Source organism: Grampus griseus (assembly GCF_964374135.1).
Source record: "Grampus griseus genome assembly, chromosome: 8".
Classification (NCBI taxonomy): domain Eukaryota; kingdom Metazoa; phylum Chordata; class Mammalia; order Artiodactyla; family Delphinidae; genus Grampus; species Grampus griseus.
The window spans coordinates 109,692,746-109,712,294 of NC_139002.1; the positions used below are offsets into that span (position 1 = coordinate 109,692,746).

The window sequence follows — 19,549 nt, forward strand, 5'->3', positions numbered from 1 at the left end:
TCCAGCTGTCCCTCCCCCATCCTCACTGTCACCTCCCGGCCTGGGGTGCGTGATCTCCAAAGTTCTCTTTCACAGCCAACCCAGTTGTCCCCTCCGCAGAGGGCACAGCTGGAGGGGCCTCTGGGGGAGGGCTGGGTGGGGCCCCTTGCAGAACAGGCCTGGAGGGTGCGCTGGACCCCTCCCTCCACCCTCCTAACCCCGCCCTCCCGAGCTCTCAGGCTGTGGCTGGGCCTGGCCTTCCTGCCCTCGCTCCAGGCCAACAGCCGGTGCTCGAGGCCGTGGCACCTGGTCCCTCATGTGGGTGGGGAGTGCACACAGCCCGGACCCCTGAATCCACCTGAAGGAAGGAAGGAAGCAGGGAATCTGGCCTCCCAGACTGAGCCCCCGTGCCCGCCTTCTCCCCGCTCCCGAAGCCTCAGCTCTCAATCTGTGCCCCTGGCCCAGAGCTGAGCTGGGCGCCTTCAAGGCTGGTACATCCCTCCGCCCGCCCTGGGTGGCCAGCACCACACAGCCATCAGAGGGGCCCCGCCAGCCCCAGTGCCCACGAAGGTCGGCCCCTCGCTCCGCACCCGCCAGCACCATGTGTGAGCAGCCTGGGCGCCTCGGCCCTCGAGGATGTTATCTCTTCAAGCTTCAAGGTCATCGTCTGCCCCCCCACCACCACCAGCACCCCGGAAGGAACACTCCATGTGGCAGGGGCCTGGCCCATCTGTTCACAGCTGGCACACAGTAGGCACTCAGTCAGTGCACCGGAAGACTGAGGGGGCGGACGGCTGTGCCATGGCCCGACGCTGCCCTTTCCCCCCCGGAGCACCACCCTCGGGCAGGGCTGGCCGTGGGGGCCGCCAGGGTCGCAGGATTGAGACATCCCGGATGTGGAGCGCCAAGCCCAGCCTGTTTGCCCAGCGAGTTTACCCCTTCACAGTTGAGAGAGCCGAGGACAGAAGAAGGAGGAAGCGAAGCGTGAGGCTGCTGGGAAGGAGAGCCCGGGCCAGGCCTCCCGGGGCTTGGGGAGGCCGCAGGGACGGGCCAGGGCCTGCCCCGCCTGGGGCGCACCCTGCCCCGCGCTCAGCCTGCAGAGCCCGCAGGCAGACGTGATCCCACCCCCCAGAAAAGACCCCCCCCACACAGAGCCCAGAGCTGGGCTGCCCCGGCCAGTCCCTCGGCCCTGTTGGAAGCCCCTGGAGGGGTCATCACAGAACGCTGGGCGCCCTTCTCAGCTCACCCCTCCCTGCCCACCGGCCTCTCACCACAGCAGTGCGGAGTCAGGGCCAGGGGCACTGGGGTGCATCAAGCTTCAGGCATTTATCGAGTGCTGGCTGTTTGCCCAGCTCCACACCGGACACCATGGAGGGTTCAGGAGTACAAGGTATGGCCCTGGGGGCGTCAAAGGCCTGGCTGGCTCTAGGCCTGCTCAGAGCCCGGCCCCGGGCCGTCTAGGGATGCAGGCCTTCTGCACCTGCTGCCTCCGCGGGGAGTGGAAGCCTCCACTTGCCCGATGGGGTGCTCCCCACCCTAGTCCATACCCGGGTAGTGTAGGGGGGTGGGATCAGGCTCCACCGGGGCATCCTCGTCCCCAGAGCGGCCACCATGGTGAGAAAGGCTGTGCCCACTCCCCTAACCCTGCCCCAGGGCTGCAAGAATGTGGAGACCCTCCCCCAGGAAGCCCCTGCCCTGTGTGAAGACCAAGACCCCCCACCCCCACCCAGCATCTTCTTCTATTTCCTGGTCTTCACACAACCCCTTTCCTTGCCCGTTTCATCTCTCCATCCCTCTCACCCTCCTTCCCTCCTTCCTTTCTGCCTCTAGCAAATTCTGAGCCCCAAGCCCTGGGGATTTGACGTGGCCAAGGATAAGAGAGGGCCCCTTTGGAGCTCACGGCTCACTGGCCATATAAGGGAGCAGTGAGAGCTTTGAAGGAACCAAAGCTCTCTGTGGGGCTAGGGTGACATTGAGCTGAAGGAAGGGGAAGAGGCAGCCTTTAGCAAATTAGGGAACAGCAGGTGCAAAGGGCCTGGGGCAGGGATCAACATGGCTCCTTGGAGGGTCTGAAGGCACCTGGTGTGGCTGGTACTGGGGCACCTGCAAGAGGGGAGCTGGCTGTGGCGTGGGCAAGGTTGGACCAGGGGAGGAGTCAGGGTTTACTCTGAATTTGGGGGGTACAGTTTACTGGAGCATTTAAAGCAGGGAAACCATAGGGGATTTTTTTTTTATCTGTGTAGAGAAATGTATATAACTTAAAATTTACCATTTTAAGTGTACATTAACTGGCATTAAGTACATTCACAGTGCTGTGCGACCATCACCACTACCCTCTCTAGAACTCTTCTATCATCCCAAAGAGACTCTACCCATTAAACAACTCCCCCTCCCCCTCCCCCAGGCCCTGGCCCTGGCCCGGTCCTTCCTACTTTCTGTGTCTGTGAATTTGACTATTCTAGGTCCTCGTGTAAGTGGAATTGTACGGTGTTTGTTCTCTTGTGACTGGATTATTCACTCTGCACAATGCCTGTAAGGTTCATCCACATGGTAGCCTGTGTCAGAATTTCCTTTTTTTTGGGAGGGGGGTACGCGGGCCTCTCACTGTTGTGGCCTCTCCCGTTGCGGAGCACAGGCTCCGGACGCGCAGGCTCGGCGGCCATGGCTCACGGGCCCAGCCGCTCCACAGCATGTGGGATCCTCCCGGACCGGGGCACGAACCTGTGTCCCCTGCATCGGCAGGCGGACTCTCACCACTGCGCCACCAGGGAAGCCCAAGAATTTCCTTTTTTAAGGCTGAATAATACTCCATTGTATGAATAGACTACGTTTTGTTTATCCACTCATCCTTTGATGGACATTTAGGTTGTTCTCACCTTTTGGCTATAGTGAATAAGGCCATGACGTCATCAACATGACGGTGTGAATATCTGAGTCCCTGCTTTCAATTCTTCTGGGTACATACCTAGGAGTAGAATCGCTAGATCATATCATAAGTCTATGTTTAACTTTTTGAGGAATCACCAAACAACAGAAGCGTTTTACATTCCCAGCAGCAGTGCCCAAAGTTTCCAATTTTTCCACATCCTTGCCAGTGCTTCTTATATGCCCTCTTTTTTAATGATAGCCATCCTAACAGGTATGAAGTGGTACCTCACATGGTCCTGATTTGCATTTCTCTAATGGCTGTTGATGTTGAGCATCTGTTCCCGTGCTAATTAGCTGTTTGCATATCTTCTTTGGAAAAATGTCTATTCAAGTCCTTTGCTCATTTTTGAGCTGGGTTGTTTGGTTTTTTGTTGTTGTTGAGTTTTAGGAGTTCTTTTTTTTTAAATTAATTAATTAATTTATTTATTTGGCTTCGTTTCTGTGCGAGGACTTTCTCTAGTTGCGGCGAAGGGGGGCCACTCCTCATTGCGGTGCGCGGGCCTCTCACTGTCGCGGCCTCTCCCGTTGTGGAGCACAGGCTCCAGATGCACAGGCTCAGTAGTTGTGGCTCACGGGCCCAGTTGCTCCGCGGCATGTGGGATCTTCCCAGACCAGGGCTCGAACCCTTGTCCCCTGCATTGGCAGGCAGAAGGAGTTCTTAATATCCTGAATATTAATCCCTAATCAGATATATGATTTACAAATATTTTCTCCATTCTGTGTTTGTCTTCTCACTCTCTTGATAATGTCCTTTGATGCAGAAAGGTTTTAGTTTTGATGTAGTCCAATTTATCAATTTTCTTTTGTTGCCTGTGCTTTTAGGGTCATATCCAAAAATCATTGCCAAATACAGCATCACAAGGGTTTTTCCCTAATTTTCTTCTAAGACTTCCATAGTTTTAGCTCTTACATTTAGGTCTTGGATCTATTTCGAGCTAATTTTCATATATGGTGTCAGATGAGAGCCCAGCTTCACTCTTTTGCTTGTGGATATCAAGTTTTCCCAGCACCATTTGTTGAAAAGCCTCCTTTCCCCTATTGAATGGTCTTAGCACACTTGTCAAAAACCAATTGACTGTGTGTGCCCGGGCTTATGTCTGCACTATCTCTTCTATTCCATTGGTCTGCATGTCTGTCTTTATGGCAGTACCACAGTGTTTTGAGTACTGCAGCTTTGTAATAAGTTTTGAAATCAGGAAGAATGAGTCTTGCAACTTTGTTCTTCTTTTTCAAGAGTAATTTGACTATTCCCTTGAGATTCCACATGAATTTCTGTATGGATTTTTCTATTTCTGCAAAAACACCATTGGGATTTTGATAAGGATTACATAAAATCTGTATGTCTCTTCGGGTAATATTGTTATCTTATCGGAATTAAGTCTTCAAATCCATGGATATGAGATATTTTTCTACTTATTTATGTATTCCTTAATTTCCTTCAGCAATGTTTTGTAATTTTAAAAATAAATTTATTTATTTAATTAATTTATTTTTGGCTGCATTGGGTCTTTGTTGCTGCACATGGGCTTTCTCTAGTTGCAGCGAGCGGGGGCTACTCTTCATTGCAGTGTGCAGGCTTCTCATTGCGGTGGCTTCTCTTGCTGTGGAACACAGGCTCTAGGCTCATGGGTTTCAGTAGTTGTGGCTCTCGGGTTCTAGAGTGCAGGCTCAGTAGTTGTGGCACATGGGCTTAACTGCTCCACGGCATGTGGGATCTGCCCAGACCAGGGCCTGAACCTGGGTCCCCTGCATCAGCAGGAGGATTCTTAACCACTGCACCATGAGGGAAGTCCCAATGTTTTGTAATTTTCATTGTACAAGTCTTTTGCCTCCTTGCTTAACTTTAATCCTAAGTATTTTATTATTTTTGATGCTACTGTGAATGGAATTATTTTCTTAATTTCCTCTTTGGGTTGTTCCTTGCTAGTGTGTAGCAACTTGCTGAATTCATTTATTAGCTCTGTCTTAATCCATTTGGGCTGATATAACAAAATGCCACAGACTAGGTTGTTTATGAACAACAGAAATTTATTTCTCACAGTTCTGGAGACTGGAATTCAGCCAGCATGATTGGGTTCTGGTGAAAGCCCTCTTCCTGGTTTCAGGCTACCCACTTCTTGCAAAGTCCACAGGGGCTAGTGATCTCTCTGGAGCTGCTTTTATAAGGCACTAATCCCATTCATGAGAGCTCCACTTTCATGACTTAAGCACCTCCCAAATGCCCCACCTCCTAATACCGTCACCTTTGAGGGTTAGAATATCAACATATGGATTTTGGATGGAAACACACCATAGCAAGCTTGAATCACTTTTGGTAGAATTTTCAGAAATTTCTACATATAAAATTATGTCATTTGTGACCAGGGATAGTTTATTTTCCAATCTGGGTGCCTTTTACTTCTTTTTCTTGCCTAATTGCTTTGGCTAGAACTTCTAATACTGTGTTGAATAGAAGCAATGAACATACGCATCATTGTCTTGTTCCTGATTTTAAAGGAAAAGCTTTTATCTTTCACCATTAAGTATGACATTAACTGTGGGCTTTTCATATGCGGCCTTTATTATATTGAGATAGTGTCCTTCTAGTCTTAGTTTGTTGAGTTCCTAATCATGAAAAGATATTGAAATTTGGCAAATTCTTTTTCTGCATTAATTGAGATGTGGGTTTTTTCCCTTTTCAATCTATTAATGTGGTGATTGGTTGGTTTTTGTATGTTGAACATCCTTGCATTCCTGGAATAAAACTCACTTGATCATGGTGTAGAAACCTTTTAATATACTTCTGAATTTGTTTGCTAGTATTTTGTTGAGGATTTTTGCATAACTATTCACGAGGGATGTTGGTACGTAGTTTTCTTTATTTGGACCAAACATAGTTTCTTTTGTTGTTTTTTTTGAGGTTTTTGATTACTGATTTGATCTCCTTCCTAGTTAAAGGTCTATTCAGTTTGTCTGTTTCTTCATGAGTAAGTTTTGTTAGACTGTGTTTCTAGGCATTTTTCCATTTCTTCTAGGTTATCAAATTTGTTGGCATGCAATTGTTCATACTATTCCCTTTAATCATATTTTTAGTATTATTTGTATTATATTTATTTCTTTGTGATTTTAGTTTTTAATATACTATATTGCCCTCATTAGATTATACCTTCATATTCATAGAACAATATAAACTAATGCCAGTAATAATAATATTGTGGTACAAAAGATCCTGAAGCCTTTTTTTTTAACTGTTTTGAGAACCATACATGGTATTATATTTTATTTCATTCTGTTATTTTAATTTTTTATTTAAATATAGTTGATACACAATATTATACAATTTACAGGTGTACAAATAGTGATTTACAATTTTTAAAGGTTATGCTTCATTTATAGTTATTATAAAATATTGGCCATATTCCCCATGTAGTACAATATATCCTCATAGCTTATTTGTTTTATACATAATAGTTTGTACCTCTTAATCCCATACCCCTATGTTGCCCTCCCCCCTCCCTACTACCCACTGGTAACCACAATCTTTTCTCTACAACTATGAGTCTGTTGTTGTATTCACTAGTTTATTGTATTTTTTTGATTCCACATATAAGTGATATCACCAGTATCTGTCTGTCTCTGTTTGACTTATTTCATTTAGTATAATACCCTCCAAGTCCATCCATGTTGTTGCAAACCTTTAATCACATTTATCTCTATAAAATTGACAGTAATGCCCCTTTCATTTCTGATTTTAAATTTTGATTCTTCTTCCTTTTTTTTCTTAGTGCATTTAGTTAAAGGTTTGTCAATTTTGTTGATCTTGTCAAAGAACCACCTTTTGGTTTTGTTGGCTCTCTTTGTTGTTTTTCTATTCTCTATTTTATTTATCTCTGCTCTAACCTTTATTTATTCCTTCCTTCTGCTAGATTTGAGTTTAGTTTTCTCTTCTTTTTCTAGTTCTTTAAGGTGTAAAGTTAAGTTATTGGTTTGAGATCTCTTTTCTTTTTTAATGTAGGTTTTACAGCTATAAATTTTCTTCTTAGCACTGCCTTTGCTGAATCTCCTGTTTTGGTATGTTGTGTTTTTGTTTTCATTCATCTCTAAGGATTTTCTCATTTCTTCTTTGACCTATTAGTTGTTTAAGAGTGTGTTGTTTACGTTCCATGTATTTGTGAATTTTACAAATTTCCTTCCATTATTGATTTTTAGCTTTATTCCTTTATGGTTAGAAAAGATACTTTATATGATATTAATCTTTTAACATTTACTAAAGCTTGTTTTAGAGCACTTAGTTTATAACACTTAGCACTTGTTTATAACACTTAGTTTATTCTGGAGAATACCCCATGTGCACTTGAGAAAATGTGTATTCTGCAGTTGATAGGTGGAGTGTTCTGTATATGTATGTTAGGCATAGTTGGTTTTTTTTTTGTTTTTTGTTTTTGTTTTTGCGGTACACGGGCCTCTCACTGTTGTGGCCTCTCCCATTGCAGAGCACAGGCTCCGGACGTGCAGGCTCAGCGGCCACGGCTCACGGGCCCAGCCACTCCGCGGCACGTGGGATCCTCCCGGACCGGGGCACGAACCCGCGTCCCCTGCATCGGCAGGCGGACCCTCAACCACTGCGCCACCAGGGAAGCCCCCTGTAGTTGGTTTATAGTCTTGTTCAAGTCCTCTGTTCCATTATTGATTTTCTGTCTTGTTGTTCTATACATTATTGAAAGTGTGGTACTGAATTATCCAACTATTATTAGTAGTTTTATTATCTAGCTCTCCTTTCAAGTCGGCCAATGTTTGCATCATATATTTTGGGACTATACTGTTTGTTGCATATATCTTTATGATTGTTATATATTGTTGAATTTTTTGCTTTTATCAATAAATAATATCCTTCTTTGTCTCTTATAAACTTTATTTTAAAAAACTTAAAGCCTATTTTGTCTGATATTAGTGTAGCCACCCCAGCTCTCTTTTGGTTGCTATTTGCGTGAAATATCTTTTTCCATCCTTTCACTTTCAACCTATTTGTGTCTTTAGTTCTAAAGTGAATCTCTTGTGGACAGCATATAGTTGTTGTTGTTGTTGTTGTTTGCAGTGCGCGGGCCTCTCACTGTTGTGGCCTCTCCCGTTGCAGAGCACAGGCTCCAGACGCGCAGGCTCAGTGGCCATGGCTCACGGGCCAAGCCGCTCCGTGGCATGTGGGATCCTCCCAGACTGGGGCACGAACCCGCGTCCCCTGCATCGTCCCCTGCATCGGCAGGCGGACTCTCAACCACTGGGCCACCAGGGAGGCCCTGTTGTTGTTGTTTTTAATCAATTCTGCCTTGTGAATGGAAAGTTTAAATCGATTTACATTTAAATTGATTACTGATAAGGATGGACTTACTTCTGCCATTTTGCTATTTGTTTTCTGTATGTCTTCTAGCTCTTTTGTTCCTCATTTCCTCCATTACTGCCTTCTTTTGTGTTTAGTTGATTTTTTGTAGTGACAAATTTTGATTCCTTTCTCATTTTCTTTTGTATATATTATGTAGATATTTTCTTTGTGGTTATCATGGGATTACATATAACGGCATAAAGTTAAAACCGTCTAATTTGAATTGACACCAATTTAGTTTCAATTGCATACAAAACTCTAATCCCATCTAGTTCCTTCCCCTCCTAATGTTATTGTTGTAACAGATTAAATCTTTATGCCTTGTGTGCTAATAACATAGATTTGCAATTATTTTCATGAATTTATCTTTTAAATCATAGAAAATAAAATGTAGAGTTACAAACAAAAATTACAGTAATACTGGCTTTTATATTTGCCCACATATTTAGCTTTATTGGGTATCTTTATTTTCTTATAGAGCTTTGATTTACTGTCTAGTGTCTTTTCATTTCAACCTGAAGGGCTTCTTTTAGCATTTCTTATACGGTAGGTTTAGTTTTTGTTTATCTGGAAATGTCTTAATTTTGCTCTCACTCTTGAAGGGCAGCTTTGCCAGGTGAGGAATTCTTGGTTGATTGTTTTTTCTTTCACCCTTTCAGATGTATCATTCAGTGCCTTAATGGCTTCCAAGGTTTCCGATGATAAATCAGCTGATAATCTTATTGAGAATGAATTCTCTTGGTACTTTTGAGATTTTCTTCTTTGACTTTCAACAATTTAGTTATAATGTATGTCAATGTGGACCTCTTTGAGTTTATTCTACCTGGAGTTTGTTGAGCTTCTTAGAAGTTTTCAGCCATTATTTCTTTACATAATATCTTCGCCCCTTTCTCTTCTCTGCAGGGACTCTCATTATGCATATGTTGGCCCACCTGATGATGCCTGACAAGTCCTTTAGGCTCTATTCACTTTTCTTCATTCTTTTTTTCCTGCTCCCCAACTTTGATAATTTCAGTTGTTCTGTCTTCAAGTTCGTTGAGTCTTTCTTCTGCTTGCTCAAGTCTGCTATTGAGCCCCTCTAGTGAATTTTCCATTTCAGTCACTGTATTCCAGAATTTCTGTTTTTTTTTAAATAATTTCTATCTTTGTGTTAATATTCTCATTTTGTACATGCATCATTTCCCTGATTTCCTTTGGGTTTTGTCCATGTTTTACTTTAGCTCTTTGAGCACACTTAAGGCAGTAGTTTTAAAGTCTTTGTCTAGTGAGACTGATGTCTTGACCTCCTTATGGACGATTTCTATAAATTTATTTTGCTCCTTTGAATGGGCCATATTTTCTTGTTCTTTGTAAGCCTTGTGATTTTTTGTTGAAAATTGGGAGGTAACTCTGGAAATCAGATTCTCCCCTTCCCAGTGTTTGCTATTCTTTTTCTTTTCTTTCTTTCTTTTTTTGTTGTTGAAGGATGTAGCGGTCCATTTGTTTTGAGACTTCTCCAAAGTCTTAATTTTTACAAAGACTATTCCTTGTTGTGTGTGATCACTGAATCTTTGCTGGTTTAGCTTGTGTTCAGCTGGTGTTTGGCAGAGTTTCCTTGAGTAGCAGGAGCCTTCCCAGTCTTCACAGCCTAGCTCTGTCCTTCAACACTTAGGCAGGCTTGCTCTGAGCCTGGGGACCAGCCCAAGATGAAATCTTGCCTGGGCATGAGTGTGTCTTTCTAAATTCCTGCATGTGCATGGCTGCTTTTGAATGCCCGAATTTCTCAAAGGGTCCCACTTCAACTCCTCCAGGCCTTAGATGGTCCATTATATGTCTCCAACTGTACTCTCTTGCCCCAGGAGTCTGTGGGTCTGTAGTCACTTCGCAGCTTTTATGAGCAGTGTCTGCCACTTGTGCCACTTGAATTCCAGGTTAAGCAAAACAGAGATGCGTGCCTTGCATCATTCCTTCATGAATCCACCAGATGTTCACAGTAATTTGCAAGTATGGTATTCTCTGCTCCTTCTGGCTTGGGGTGGGGGAAGGGAATGGAACTGGGCTGGCAACTCAAGACTAAAACTGCCACTGCACTGGGGATGGGCAAGGGTGAGTGAAAATGCCACAAAACTTTCCTATCCTTCTGAAGATGGCCTTTTCTGGATTGGACTTTAGCTTGGTTGCTGTAAACCTCTGACTATCTTCTAGAGCTCTGAAGACAGTTATTCCAGACAGTTTCTCCTTGTCCTTTTCAATGTTTCTGTGGAAAATGAGACCTTAGAGCTTCCCAGCCCACCACAGAGTCATTCTGAAAATACAAGTTCGTGAGGCTAAATGGATATAAATGAATAAATGAAAAATAAATAAATGGAAGAAAAGAGATATCTCTTCCTACTGCAGAATGCAGGTAAGAAGAGTGGATGTGATTAGAAAAGCATCATTGGGTGCTAACACTAAAGGGAGTGGGATCCTTACATGGTCCCAAGCCTCTCCCACAAGACCCTTATTAATTCCAAGGGGGGAAATGGCTACTTTCCAGTGGAAAACCTGACAGACCCACCCTGAGCCAAAGTGAACTCCCAGTGGTGGATCCAACCGACATCACGTGCCTCCAGGTATAAGGAACCGAGAAGGACACAGCTCCACTCCTGCTGAGTGTGTACTCCAACCTCGACACAAGGAAGCCACAGACAGACCCAGATTGGGGGATGCTGCACCAGATTGGGGGATGCTGGTCAAGAAGCCCAGAGAAAGGCTGGGGACAGATTCCAGGTTAAAGATGACCAAGGAGGCTGCACTCACGTGACATGCGGTCCTGGGTCAGACCCCAGACTGGGAGGAATGGACACCAGCAGGACAAGCGAGGGGTGTAGCAGCCTGAGGACGGCAGGTGGTAATGCATCTTCACAGACCCCGCCCTACTTCTGGGAGACGCACCCCCATCTATTTAGGTTGAAGGGGCAATCTTCTTAAACTCCAGTGAAACAGAGAAAATATGTAGACACAGAGAGTGGGGGGGGCAGGCACAGCACAGCCCACGAGCACACAGTACAGCAAAGGGAGCAAAATACAAACCCTGGAGAATCTGGGCTAAGGGCAGACAGGAGCTCTTTATACTATTTCTGTAACTTATCCATAAATTGGAAATTGTATCCAAAAGTTCTCCAGAAAGCTCCGTGCTGGCTGTGATTTGGGGAATGGACTAGAGGGAGGCCATTGGGGGGCCACTGCACCTGTACATGGCAGGGACACAGTGGTGAGGTGGGGGAGGGCCAAAGGGAAAGGAGGGAAGGGGGAGGGGGAGGAAATAAGGGAGAGCGGAGGAGGGGCAGGCACCCTATCTTCTGGGCAGAGCCAGCCTGAGCAGGGGCCCCGTGACGTGGAAGGTCCCCAGGCAGGTGCAAGAGGTGCCTCCCTGTCCCCTTCTCCCCGCTCCCTCTCCACCCCTCCCCCCTCCTCTTCCCCAGCCCTGTTGTGAATCTCCTGGAGAAGCAGCACCCCCATACAGGGCCAAGGTCTTGGGGAGGGTCACAGGACCCCCCGAGGGGGCAGAGCCTGGGTGAGGGGGCAGGCATGGCCCGGCATGGACAGGCAGATGTGGACAGAGGAGAAGGTTGGGCCTCTGGGCCCACGTTTGCTCAGGATTAAGACAGCGTGAGGGAGAATAAACAGTAGCGGGTGGGGTGTCCTGGCCGCCAGCAGAGGTGACCAGGTGTCAGTGGGCAGTGTGCCCTCCTCCCTCCAGGAACCCCAGTGTTGACTCAGCACCAGAGCCTGGCAGAGGGGCCCGACGCAGCCCCACACAGCCCGGGGCCACACCCCCCAGCCAGTGCTGAGGGGCACCTGGCCCTGAGGCTACGCAGGCTGGAGCCCCGCCTGCTGCCCTCTCCACCGGCCTCAAGGCCCCAGCAGTGACCAGTGACCGGAGAGGGCGGCTGGGGGACACACCACCGTCCTGGGCCACGCCGCCCTCGTCTGGGCTCAGGCTCCAGGGTGGGGGAGGCCCGGCCCTCCTGGGGGTCACAGGCCCAGGCCTGATCTCTGACCTCTGGAGGCCCCGACTTCACTCTGCTGCATTTTCTTGGGGAGACTGAAGGGGTTCCCTCGTGTCTGGGTATCTTGTTCGTGTTCTGTCAGGGCCCCCGCCTGGCCCCACGTCTGGGATGTGGGCGATGCAGCAAGTGGGGTACACCCCAGCGATGGGTGAGTTTGAACTCCGGACTGTAACAGGAGGGCGGGGAGGATGGCTAACAGCCGCGATCCTGGTGGCCAGGAAAGTCCTCGAGGCATGAGCTGGACTAGCGGGCTGTGGGGAGGGTTGGATGGAGGCTTCTTGGAAGCACCAGCCGGGGGAGGAGGAGCTAGAGCCGCCTCGCCACGTCTGCCCCCACATCTGCCCAGCAGAGCTGCTGCCAGGCCCCTCAGAGCTCAGGACCACTCGGGATGGACCTCGCTGGCCAGCAGGATGGTGGGACCTGCAGGGGACAGCAGTGGCCGGAGCGCCTGCCCACAGCCCCCTGCCCCAGCCCCCTCCCCCGGGAGGCTGCCTGGCCTCTGCAGGAGGGGTTTCTGCCAGCATGTAGTCCCTGCCCTCCGTCCCCAGGGCTCTGGTGTCCACGTCTGCAGGTCTGGCCAGGGACTGTGTGAGTGACACGCACACCCGGGTGCCACGTGAGCAGAGACGTAGGTGCCGTGGCTGGAGAGACGCCGTCTCCCTGATGCCTAGGGTTAAGGGTGTGGCCGCCGCCCCAAGGGAAGCTTCTGCAGGGGCCCTGGGAGGAGACGGGGGCCGGGGGGAGCTCGCTGGGCCCCACCAAGCATGGCTTAGCCTGGAGCAGCAGGACAGGGTCCCTGCTGGTTCCACACACGCTGAACCGCCCCCTCGTGGAAGCGTGGAGGCTCGGCCGTCAGCTGAGGACACAGCATGGAAGCAGCCGGCAGGAGGCAGAGACCCCAACCCAGGGACAGAGCTCCAGGCCCACTTCCTGGGGCTGGAGGCTAAGGGCCGGGAGGGTGTCCAGGAAAGGACGGGTCTGGAGACAGGACGCGAAGTCCCTCCACCCGAGGGCTCAGCCTGTGGCCTGAGATTGAGTCTAGGGTCCACGAGGCCAGGCCGCCCTTCCCACCTGGGGGACGGTCTCCAGACACCCAGGCTGCCATGGGGCCGATGGCTCTGTGGACGCTGTGTGCCCCCAGGGCTGGCTACCCTGGTGGAAGCAGGAAGGGCCGGGGCCCAGGGCGGGGAGGGGCCCCCGGGAGGGGCTGGGCGGGAAGGGGGCCACCTCATGCCCCCGGGGATTTCGTGCCCCTCACGTCCTCCAGTGGGCTGGGTACCTTGCTCTGAAAGGTCTCCTGAAGTGGGCAGCACCTGCTGACAGGCTGTGTCCCCAGAGGGCACCCTACCTGCTCCTTCGTTTCATGGGTGTGGGGGGCTGTGGCACTCACAGGACAGGGTGGCCCTGAGCTTGGCATGGGTGCTGGGGTCCCCTCAGGGCCTGTCAATCTGGGAGTGAGGACACCAAGTTCCCTGAGCCCTGCGGGGGCTGGGGGCGCCCAGGCTGTTTGTCTTTGTGGAGGGGCGGTTCCCATTCAGCTGCGTCAGCTCTGACCTGCCCTGGCGACCCTCCTGCCCAGCCCCCCAGGCAGCCCCCTGCTCGGCAGCTGGACACCCCTGGGGTGGACGCTGGGTTGTGGGGGTGTCCTGAGTCCCAGGCTGATGACTGATCGTGCAGAGCCCCCCGCTGCTGTCATAAACACACCGAATCGTGCCCATCGTCTGAGTTCCGGGCTGGCTTTCCATCTTTGTTCTTGTTCGCAGCTCTAGCATCTTCCATCCCTCTGTCCATCCCTGCTTGGCTGCGGGAGCCATGCTCTTTGGAGCGTCAGAGTCATAAACACATTTTCTCTGGGAGCCGGGACACAGGGGCTTTACAGTGGTAACACGATGATGTTTTATTTTTATTCTGTTCTGTAAAGAAAGAAAACCCTGGCGTGCCTCTCTATAGGTGGGTTCTACGAGCCACGAGGAAGCCGCGGGTGCAGACAGCGACCCCCGGTGTGTCACCCTGTCCACGGGCCGCGGCGAAGGGGAGCCACAGAGCTTATGTCAGTGAAGCCCAGGGCTGTCGCCGGCATCTGCTGTTTCACATCTCGTGGAAGGGCTCCCTCCCCACCTCCCGTCACAGAACCCTCTCCCACAGCTTCCCTGGGGCTGCAGGGTCCTCACCTGCGAGGTCTCGAGCCTCCTGGAGTCCAGAGGAGAGGAGACCTACCTCCCGCCTCCCTCCCCCCACCTCCCCTCCCTTTCTTTTCTATCTGCACTCACTCCCTTGACAATCTCCCGAGCTGAAGAGCTGAAGCTCTGACCTCTCCCATCTTTGCCTCCCGGTGAGGGCAGGCTCCAGCCCTGGCCCCCCCGACTCACATGTCCACCCACCGCCCTGACCTCTCCACCGGGCATCTAATGGTCAAGCTCCTACCCACCCCAATGCCCTTCCCCGGCCCCCCCCATCCTTCCCCGGCCCCCCGATGGGGGTGCTGTCTATTCACCCACACTCCACAGCCGGTCCATTGCCAAACTGTCACCTTCACCACTGACCTACCCCCCAGCTCAGTCTCCTGCTTCCCTCAGCCCGTGTGTCCGTCCTCACCCTGCAGTGGGGCCTGAAGGGCAAGGCAGGGCTCTACAACCTCTGCCCGGTCCCCCGGGGCCCTTCACTCAGGGCTAAGGCCCGGTTCTGGCTCACCCTGAGGCCCCTCGCCCCGCCCGCCTCGGGCACAGCCGTGTGCCTGCAGCTCCGCTCTCCGACCCCGCCAGGCCCTGCCGGGGCACCTCCCCCAGACATGCCCAGGCTCCCTCCTTCCCTTCCTCCCTCCCTCCCATGACGGCCACTGAGCGGGACCCCACCAGCAGAAAGGGGTTCTCTGCTTTACTCCCCCGTGGCACTAACGCGTGGCCTCATTCCCAGTGATCTGTCCACTCTGCCCGCCGTCGCCAGGCTCCCGCTGTGCGTGGCTCCGCGCATGGCCCGGTCCCTGAACGCGGCTCGCCCTGGGTCCCGGGCTGCCACGTGGCACAGCTCCTGGCGCAGCCCTGGCCCCGAGATCGCCGCGGTACTTCCCGTGCCGGCGGCAGCGCCCTCACTCTTTGTCAGTTGATCCGGATATCTGAGGACCTTTGACGTCCATGCAGATTCTGCAGTGTTTGCTGACTTCCTCTGAAGACCGGGCCACGAGGCTGTCTGGGCCACGCTCACGGAGACGCCTGTGTGATGGCCCAGGCCCCACGTGTCCCCACGGGGTTGGCTGTGAATCGCCAATCCGCTGCCCAGGGCCCAGGTCAAATAGGTCAGAGCTGTGACCTGCATGTGCCCAGGACCAGGCCGGCCGCTGGCGCCCGGCTCTGGCCTCAGACCAAGCAGCCCTCCCCAGTGGTTCGGGCCTGGGTGGGAGTCCAAGTGTCCCTGGATGGGGTGGGCTTGCTGGGGGCAGAGGTCAGGAGAGGGCTGCAACCCAACCTGCCCACCACGGTCACAGGCTCCCCAGTGTCCTGTGTCCCTGTCCATCTCCTTCCCCATATCCAGGAGCCCCCAGCGCCCTTTATCTGGGCAGAAGCTGCCCCCAGTCAGGTCCCCCCAGCATGAGGGTGGACGCCCCTTCCCCATCTGCCTGGGGCAGGACCCAGAAATGAAGGGGTGTCCCTGCCAAGGCCAGACTCCACGGGGGCCAAAGGGGTGGGGTGTGAGCCGCAGAGGCCAGCCCTGGCCCCGGGACCTCTTCTGGCCATGTGTCCCCACCCCCGTGGTGACAAATCATCCCCCCTCCCCCCCAGCATCCAGCAGGTGGGGGCCCCAAGCACAGCCTGGAGGAGCCGCCCTGCAGGCAGAGCCGTGGACGCCTCGGGGGGCCAAACCCGGCTCTGTTGCTCTTCCTGACACCACCTGGCCAGGGCTGCGGGTCTGGTGTGGCAGCAGGGACCCGTTATCTGGTTACTCTTGCTGCCTGGTCACAGTTCCAGGCAGGGGAGGGGTTGTGCACTCCTGCGGGGGTGGAGGGTTAGTCACTGTGTTGGCGTCCATCCCAGCCAGAGAGGAAGAGGGGGCTCCCTCCGACACCCGATCCCCCCCGGGGGCAGTGGCGCTGATCAGGGTGCCACCTGCGGCTACAGGGCCAGCCGGTCTCTGGGGCAGCAGCTCCCAGAGCCAGAGGGCCGGGAACTTCCTGCTCCCAAGGAGGGCGTCCCATGGGGGTGGCAGTGACTTCCCTGCCCGGACCTCGTTGCCACGTCCATCCACCTCCCACTCAGGCTGTCTCCTGGGCCCAAGGGGTCGTGGGGTCATGGCTGTGGGAGCGCCTCGGCCCCTACCTGGTCTCTGACAGGGGAGGTCAGGCTGTGAGGTCAGCTCCACTGCCCACACGGCCGGCCGGAGCAAACAGCCGGGTCAGGCGGGCCATGGGGGCCTGGACCAGGGCACCAGGCACTTGGCGCTCAGGACGGGGCAGACAGGGGTGGGAGTGGGCAACGCCGGCCAGAGGGGTGTAAACTGTAAAGGGCGGTCCTCGCCCTCATCCAGGGTCCTGGAGGCCCTGCGGGCCTCAAGGGGCGGCCCAGCCTCAGAGGACGTAAGCCACCTCCCTGGACCCCTGAGACCCCTGACTCTGCTTCCTGAGCCCCTGGCCCAGCCGGAGGCGCCAAGACCACTGTGCTGCCACCTTGTGGCAGTTCAGGGACTGCAGCCCGGTCCTGGAGGTGGGACTTTTGGTGTCACCAGCCCCGGACCCACCCGGCCCCGAGACCCAACTCAGCCTGGCCCCGGTTCTTGTGACCAAGGCAGCGTGAGGTGGACGCAGTGGGCATATCTAATTCCAGGAACCGCAGCAGGGACATGAGGACATGAGTCCAGCTTCCTGTGTTTCCACAGCTGACCTCCAGCAAGCTGCCCTCCCCAGGCCTAGATTCCAGCAGGACTGAGAGCCTGCTCCCACCCCCCATGTTGTCGTGGAGGACAGGTGGTGAGGCATCCGCCCCTGCCCTGCATCCACGCCTGGCCACTCGAGCCCACTGCCCCGTGTCCTCAGGTCCCCGAGGCCTTCTCTGGCCCAGCAAAGGGGCCCCAAGATGCCGGAGCGGTGGGAAGCTCGGCAGGACTGTTAGCCCCAGGCGACCCTGGTGGCCGGCACGGTCCAGCCTGGCAGCGCCCGCCCCGTCGGGGTCCAGGCCAGGCTGGCCTCCCAGCAATGGCCGGGGTCAGTGGGCTGGCACCTGGCCCCGTGGGCTTGTCTGCTCTGCGTGCCCCTTCCTGGCACTCAGGCTTGGGGAGCTCGGGACACCCTGTGCATTCCTGTGCTGGACCCTGCCCCCTGCCCCCCTCCACTGCCCTGTCTGGGCAGCAGCCTCCCTCCATGCCTGGAGAGGGACATCCGTGCGGCCCTTGCCCACCCTCCCAGTGCTGCTGTGGGGCTGGGTCCAGCCTGAGGCCAGTGTGTCACCGGGGGTGTCGGGGACTCCCCTGGGGCCTCTGAGGAAGAGGGGGCGGGGTTTTCGAAACTTGGAGGTTCTCAGGGCAGGGGGCAGGGGTCACAGAGGGGAGGGCAAGAGCACTGCTGGGGGATTGGTCTCCCTTGGGCCTGCGTGCACACACACATGTGCACACACATGCACACACACAGGTGCACCGCACACCGAGCTTGACTTTGGTGATGGGAGAGTCCAGAGATTTGTAGAGAGAAGGTGGAGCCTTCCCAGTCTGACGGCTCAGCTGGGTGGACCCGCGGGACTCCCGCCCTCCGTCCAGCCAAGTGCACAGAAGACCAGGCAGCTGGCCTGCCCCGCCCCGGGCCCACGTCTGCCCTCCGACCTGCTCCCGGCTTTTATGGACAAGCTTAAAAATCACACGGAGCCCACGACTTGCAAATGCTCCAAGTGTATTTCCGAAACCGACGGCCCTTTCCTGAGGCCCAGGGCCGAGGCGGGGTGAGGCTCTGCCTCCCAGTGGCCGGCCGAGCAGTCAGTTGCTGCATCTGAGGGACCGCTGTGGATCAGGCCCTTACGTGATGCTGAAGGTTGGGACCAGCAGGCTGGACCCACAGAGGAGCCTCCCCCACCCCCTGCCCCCCGGGCTGGTCCCGAGCAGGCGGCTGCAAGCCCGTCAGGGCCACTGCACACCCGGGGCCGCTGGACTCGGAGAGGGACGAGAGGGGTGGACCGTGCGTCCTAGGCTTGGGTCACCTGGACCGGGGCTCAGGTTCCACTGGCCCTGGAGGCTGAGATTGCCGCGAATACAGCCGTTCTTGGGGGCCTGGCCTGGGGGGACAGGGCGGGGCTCCAGCCCGTCTACTGCAAAGGCCGGGGAGCCGGGGCGCCTCTGCTCCAGCGCCTGAGCCCCGCCTCCTGGCTGTGCTCAGCACCCTGCGCCTCCCCTGAGCGGCTGGAGCCCCCGTGGGAGTCGCAGCGCAGGCCCACGCAGCCGCACTCCTGCACCTCGGTGTAGCTGAAGGCCTGGATGGAGCCGTCCCCACAGCGCAGGGCCACGGAGCGCACAGAGGCCCGCAGCTCCCGGCAACACCTGCACCTGTGCTCCACGGCGCGGGCCTCCAGGGAGTACCTGCGGGCAGGGGCCGCCTGAGCCAGAGGTCGCGGGGGCGCTTAGCAGTGGCTCCCGCGAGCCAGTCACGGCAGCTGAGGGCCTGTGGTTCCTTCTGAGCCCCCAAAGGCTGGGGGGGCCCAGCAGCCTCTCAGCAGCCACTTGACCAGCAGGTCACCAATGGGGACCCCGAGTCTGGGGTCTCAGTAAAGAGAAGGGTGTGAGTCCAGACAGGCCGCGAGCCGTCCTTGGCCCCCGGCCCCGACCCCTGCTGGCCCCCGGCCCCCCATCCTGCCCCTGTCTGCCCGCCCCAGGCCCTGCCCTGCAGGAGCCTCTGTGGGCCGGGGGTGGGGGATTGCGGGTCTGCCCTGGGCGAGTCAGGGACTCACGTACATGGAGGTGGTGTCCCCACAGTTGCCCCGGCAGTAGGTGAGGCGCACGGGCCCCACGGAGCTGCAGCCTCGCTGCTGGAGGACCCGAAGCTCGTGGTACACGGCGCAGGTCGACCCTGGGGAGGGACACGGGAGGCGGCGCAGAGGTCAGCCCTGGCCAGGCGCCCCCCGCCCCCCGCCACCTCCTGCGTCCCCCCGGCCCTGGCAGACACGCCCACTCACTGTTCTGGGCTGGGGGTTGGGGGCAGGAGAGGCAGCAGCCGTCCTCGCTCAGCTGAGCCTTGTCCTGTGAGGACAGAGATGCCGTTGGCGAGGGCAGGGACGCAAGACGGTGG

General features: G+C 54.1%; 2 protein-coding genes across 2 annotated transcripts in view; both read right to left on the bottom strand.

Moving 5' to 3' along the window:
- MUC5B (mucin 5B, oligomeric mucus/gel-forming) overlaps positions 1-17,231 on the bottom strand; it is a gene marked incomplete at its 5' end in the record, with an annotated part of 51,503 nt that extends 34,272 nt beyond the window's left edge. The window contains 2 exons of the mRNA XM_082660145.1: positions 16,232-16,552; positions 17,023-17,231. Coding sequence (XP_082516271.1) covers positions 16,232-16,552; positions 17,023-17,231 — 530 coding nt within the window. The remainder of the gene's footprint in view (positions 1-16,231; positions 16,553-17,022) is intronic.
- An 897-nt stretch (positions 17,232-18,128) lies between these two features.
- MUC5AC (mucin 5AC, oligomeric mucus/gel-forming) overlaps positions 18,129-19,549 on the bottom strand; it is a gene marked incomplete at both ends in the record, with an annotated part of 29,016 nt that continues 27,595 nt past the window's right edge. The window contains 5 exons of the mRNA XM_082660146.1: positions 18,129-18,295; positions 18,468-18,542; positions 18,647-18,843; positions 19,216-19,330; positions 19,437-19,500. Coding sequence (XP_082516272.1) covers positions 18,129-18,295; positions 18,468-18,542; positions 18,647-18,843; positions 19,216-19,330; positions 19,437-19,500 — 618 coding nt within the window. The remainder of the gene's footprint in view (positions 18,296-18,467; positions 18,543-18,646; positions 18,844-19,215; positions 19,331-19,436; positions 19,501-19,549) is intronic.